The sequence below is a fragment of the Etheostoma spectabile genome, chromosome 5, assembly GCF_008692095.1.
Source record: "Etheostoma spectabile isolate EspeVRDwgs_2016 chromosome 5, UIUC_Espe_1.0, whole genome shotgun sequence".
In the NCBI taxonomy this organism is placed as follows: Eukaryota; Metazoa; Chordata; class Actinopteri; order Perciformes; family Percidae; genus Etheostoma; species Etheostoma spectabile.
Window position 1 is genome coordinate 10,371,523 of NC_045737.1, and position 5,977 is coordinate 10,377,499.

General features: G+C 38.8%; 1 protein-coding gene across 1 annotated transcript in view; it reads left to right on the plus strand.

The window, feature by feature from the left end:
• Positions 1 to 5,977, plus strand: part of inpp5l (inositol polyphosphate-5-phosphatase L) — a gene marked incomplete in the record, with an annotated part of 67,508 nt that overhangs the window by 40,669 nt on the left and 20,862 nt on the right. Inside the window, 1 exon segment of the mRNA XM_032516332.1 lies at positions 4,389 to 4,508. Within this exon segment, the coding sequence (XP_032372223.1) occupies positions 4,389 to 4,508 (120 nt within the window).

Sequence of the window (5,977 nt, forward strand, 5' to 3'; positions counted from 1 at the left end):
CATGGATGCACAGATGGGGGCAGGTGCAAGCTTTGCGCCTCGCCGGGTGCATTGTAGCTTGTTTGTGGAAGATTGTCAAAGATTATTGTTCCCATCAGTCACTTACAGTAGACACAAAAAACACAAAAAACATTGGGTCCATGTTGAAAAAACCCGGTAGTTACCTTTTTAAGTACTTTTCCACCAGCGTCCATGTTTCATTATGTTCTGCCACATTATTTTGCAGTCTGAAAGCTACCTTTTCCAATTTTAATTATGTGTTTTACTTCAATAATTCATTCAACTAACCTCACCTAGATCAAGATTTACAAAGTCAGCCTTGGACTCAACTCACTTTCACTTGTAGTTATTTGTTGACTTTTGTGAAATCCAGGTCTTGAAAATCTGTTTGCTGATAAACGAGCACCCTCGTGCCCGTGTTCCTTACTCAAACAGCTTTGTGTCAAACGTACGTCAACAACAGCTGTCAGAGTTCTCCGAAAGGAGAAATGAGAAAACAAAACAAAGGACAGCCGGCTTTCCTTTCTGGTGTTTGAAACTTTTCAATCCTGTAGTAAATGTGTCCACGTTCGGACAGTTTTTGGCAACATTTTGCTGAACTTGACTTTTAACAACAAATATAAATAATTGTGTAATGTTTTCAGTTACTTCAGTGACCTAAAACTAAAGGCTAACAGTCAGTGGTGGAATGTAACTAAGTACATTTACTCTTTACTCTTTACTAAGTACTGTACTTAAGTACAAATGTTGAGATACTTTACTTGAGTCTTGTCTTTTCCTGCCACTTTCTACTTCTACTCCGCTACATTTCAGAGAGAAATATTCTACTTTTTTACTCCACTACATTCATCTGACAGCTTTAGTTACTAGTTACTCTAGTTACTAGTTACCTTACACATTAAGGGCCCTGTTTTAACCATCTGAAACACAAGTATCAAACGGCAAACGCAAGTAGCATTGTGGGAAGATCTCAGGGCGCTGTTGCTATTATAAATATAATATAATATTTTAAATATTATAATCATATAATAAATTACTAAAATCTAAAATGGGTTGGTCTGAAGTAGCTGCATTACTCATAGTTGGGGTTGGGCGTAACGTGCAATAAACTGAATCACGAGGTTATGAATGCATGGTGATGTTTTTGTTATGCAGTGTAACATTAGACCGAGATGATCTCACTACAGACCAGGGGTGTCAAACATATGGCCCGTGGGCCAGAACCGGCCCGCCAAAGGGTCCAATCCGGCCCACTGTATGACTTTGCAAAGTGGGAAATTTTCATAGACGTCATTAATTCCAATTCCAAATATGACACTTTAATCTTAGAAATATCCAAATTTTACAAAATTTACCACTTTAATCATAGAAATTAGACTAAACTTAGAAAAAAAACTGAATAATACCCCTCTCTCCCAGGTCCAAAACACTATTTATTTTCCTACAATGGCCTTATAATGCTGTCGTAGCACAACATCAAGCTCAGGAGAACTGTCAGATAAAGTTTCTGATCTTTGTGGAGAGGTTTACTGGTCTGGCCCACTTGAGATCAAATTAGGGGCCCATGTGGCCCATGAACTGAAATGAGTTTGACGCCCGTCCTATAGACGATGCTCCTGCCCCTCCTCTCCCGTGCTGCTGCTGACGGGGCATTCGGATTAAGTGGCATCGGCACATGCCGTTCAACATCACATCGCCTCACGTCCTCTCATAGTTCCTCATTTATGTCCTCAACACATCCATGTTTCATGGAAATGTTGTGTGAAACAAGCTCATATTTTTCCATGTATGTATGTATGTATGGTTGTATGTATGGTTGTATGTATGTATGTATGGTTGTATGTATGGTTGTATGTATGTATGGTTGTATGTATGGTTGTATGTATGGTTGTATGTATGGTTGTATGGTTGTATGTATGGTTGTATGTATGGTTGTATGTATGGTTGTATGTATGTATGAATGTATGGTTGTATGTATGGTTGTATGTATGGTTGTATGTATGGTTGTATGTATGTATGGTTGTATGTATGTATGGTTGTATGTATGGTTGTATGTATGTATGGTTGTATGTATGGTTGTATGTATGGTTGTATGTATGGTTGTATGTATGGTTGTATGTATGGTTGTATGTATGTATGGTTGTATGGTTGTATGTATGTATGGTTGTATGTATGTATGGTTGTATGGTTGTATGTATGTATGGTTGTATGTATGGTTGTATGTATGGTTGTATGTATGTATGGTTGTATGGTTTGCAGTAATGGGAACGGCTGGGTCCGGGAGATGAGAGAAGCTGTGTGTGTGTGTGTGTGTGTGCGTGTGCGTGTGTGTGTGTGTGTGTGTGCGTGCGCGTGTGCGTGTGCGCGTGCGCGTGTGCGTGCCCGCGGTCTGAACACACTACATTGCATTACGGCCCTTAAAATAGCGTCTGAATAACGAGCCGCTGACTGTAGACTAGGTGTTTCCTGGTCTGTGGAGGAATAGTTTTCTGAAGCTGCACAATAGCAGCAGCGAATGTTTGCATCGCTGTTAGTACTTTTACTTAAGTAAAGGATCCGAATACTTCTTCCACCTCAAGTTATTTTGATAGTGGGTGATCATGTTTTAAAACCAGTACTTTGCGATCCGATTGTCTCTGGAAAGTGGAGGTTGGTTTGAGTCGAAAGAGGAAAAGACAATTTTATCCCTTGTGTTGTCTTCCTGTCAAAATTGAAAATCAACACTTTTATTGACGCTTTTTATCGATTTTTTTAAACTTTTTTTTACATTTTTGTCCCTTTGTTTCAATGTTTGTCACTTTTTTTGACGTTTTCAACACTACGTAACATCAAGTTAGTAATTTTAGTTAGTTTAGTTATTTTTGGAATTTATGGTCAATAAACCTCATTTATAGGAAATTGTAACTACTGTTTAAATTAGAAAATCAGAAATTAGGAATTATTGAGACTAAAATTAAAGGAATGAATGTTGATGGATAATAACAGACTGGAATATGTCAACTTTTACTCAACACTATTTCAAAAACACTTTAATGTTTTTCTCCAAATGCTGTAAAATTGAATAAGACCCAAAATTAATGAAAGTAGAGATTTGTACTTGGCAAAGAGCGTTGTGTGGAATCAATCATGTTATTTTGGGGAATTAAAAAGAACATTGATATAGGAAAACGGGTCAATTTGACCCGAGGACAACATGAACACACCTCTATATATATACACACACATTATAATGTACAAAGCAGAATAAAGCAAACAGCTACAGCTGCCTGTGTTTTTCCGGCTACTCCAGTCACTATTTGCTTTGACGTGTTGTCACCTGGGTGTATAAAAACACACAAAAGGAGCGCACAATCTGTGTGCCACACGATCACACTGCGAGTCAAACAAAAGCTCCTTTTGTTGGACGCACGTTCATTGTTTTCCAGCGACAGCCGGAGAAAAAAGGAGCAAAACGCTCGGCACAGAAGACTAATGTGCTTGTTTGTGGAGTCAGCATTAACACGGATGCACTCACTGATAAGAAAGTTGTTGGCACACTCACACACACACACACACACACACACACAGTCATCTATCAGATGTCAAGCTTTGGTATTGTTTCCTGTTTCTGCAGACAAAGGAGTTGAAGCGCCCCTGAGTCTTTCTTGTATTCAACCACAGGTTCTCTTTGGATATTGCAGTTCTCTTTCATGGGAACTGCTCGTTGCATGAGTGGAAACGGATCTAGATTCCAAAATTATAAAAATGCACGTCCCCTTAACCCTTGTGTTGTCTTCCTGTCGACAGTGTAACTTTTAGTTTTTCTGAAATTACTCTTATTTATTATTCAAAATGTTATGGTCGTCTTTTTCAAAACTTTTTGTTGCTTTTCCCACTGATGATTTTGTCTTTTTTTTCCCCGTTGTTTTGAAGCTTTTGCAAACATTTTTGCCACTTTTTTCAAAACTCTTTCATAATTTTTTTTTACGCTATATAATTCAATAAAACATCCAAATTTAAAGAAAGCAGTGGGCCGATGCTTATTTCTCCAAACGTGACTCACACCCCGTTTACTTTTACTTTCAAACCGGACATGAACTCCGGAGTATGAAACAGAATCAGAATTAAAATCACCATTTTTGTGAAGAGCGTTGTGTGGAACAATCCGTGTTATTTTTCTCAAAATTAGTTTGAAAGAAACCCACTTCTCTGATAAAGGGCAAATTCGACCCGAGGACAATACAAGGGTTAAAAAACAATCCCGGGCACTCCGTAGGCTTTGTGCAAAAAATGAAAATGCCTTTGTTTTCACATGGCAGAGTATTTACAGTAACTCAGAAAGATGATGAATTTCCTTTCTCCGTCTGCCACACATCACCATGTTGTCTCTGTGTGTGTTTCCTCCTCAGAGGTCTGGACCTGGTTAACATCCACCTGTTCCACGATGCCTCCAACCTCATTGCCTGCAACGCCAGTCCTTCCATTTACTCCGCCAACCGCAAAAACGCCCTCCGATACGTCATCAACAGGTCCGATATACACCTGCACACAACTGTGTAAAACACAGACTGTAAAAAAGCAGAAGATCCAGTGTTTTCCTTCTGGTTGTACATGCCAAAAAATCACCACACACAAAACATCCGTCGTGTTTCGGCTGTATTTATTCTGCAGCGTTCACGTCTGGGGTCAGTTCCCAGTAGTCTTGTATAAAGTACTTGGAACCAATACTTGAGTAAAAGTACTTTTTTTTTTTTTCTTACCAGAAAAAGACTGTTGTCGGAAGTTAAAGTCCCCTTTTAGAATATTACTTTAGGAATATCCTTACTGTGTAATTAGTCAAAAGTAACCTTCGGATATTAAATGTACTTAATTATTGAAAGTACAAAAAGAAACTTTGTTTATGAACTTTATTGTGGCTTCCTTATAGTGAAGTGTACCACACCTTTTTAAACATCAAATTCAAAGCCTGACATCAACAAAGACAAAAACAGAAATCTTTCACCCCAACGTACAAATACATTTCCGCAAATTACGAGTAACAAGGAAATATAGTCTACTTCAATGACGTTCCACTGCCGAGATTGCTCAATTGCTGCCGATTTCCCGTTAATTCTAATATTTAATTTAATTCCAATTCAATTTTATTTATACAGCGCCAAGTCACAACAACAGTTATCTCACAGCGCTTTTCATAAAAGAGGTCTAGACCGGACTCTGGGATGTTATTTACCTTCCTCTGTCTCTGTGTCGGCGCTCTAACCTGCGGCTGATTTCTGAGGACTGGGGTTCCCTGGTCCTCAGGTCTCTGCAGGGACAATCCAGACAGCTAGCTAGACTATCTGTCCAATCTGAGGACTATGGTTACCTGGTCCTCAGGTCTCTGCAGGGTCAATCCAGACCGCTAGCTAGACTATCTGTCCAATCTGAGTTTTCTGTTGCACGACTAAAACATCTTTTAAAAATACACACAATCCACCAAAACAAGCTCCTTCCCGAGGCAATTTTGCAGCGGCACCGTGGCTTTTTTTTTGTGTGGGTTTGGTTATAAAGAAACAACAATAACTCCATAGAACTGTCCCAGAAAATACTCTGTTAAAACCTGAATGGTCGACACAGATCGGGGATGCTGTTTTAAAGGCCATGTTGCAGGTTTAATTTTGCAACGAATTTGTGCAATTTGCTTGTTGGTAGTAAATATTTACTAACTGTTATCCATTGTAATTGATGGTGTTGGATATCGCAAAACTGAATATAATACGAAAAGTAGGCACTATTTACAGTGTTTCATTTTTTCCCCCACTAATTTATTGCATGACGTCACATTAGGGAGATAACAGAGCAGCCTGCGTTGTATTTGGCACTGGTCTGGCCTAATGTGGCTTCTGGTCTTTTAATATTATACATAATATTATAATATATATACAGTCTATGGTCTCGACCGAGTCCATGTGACTTTATTACACTTCATAAACCCGCGAATACCAAAAATGACCAAAAA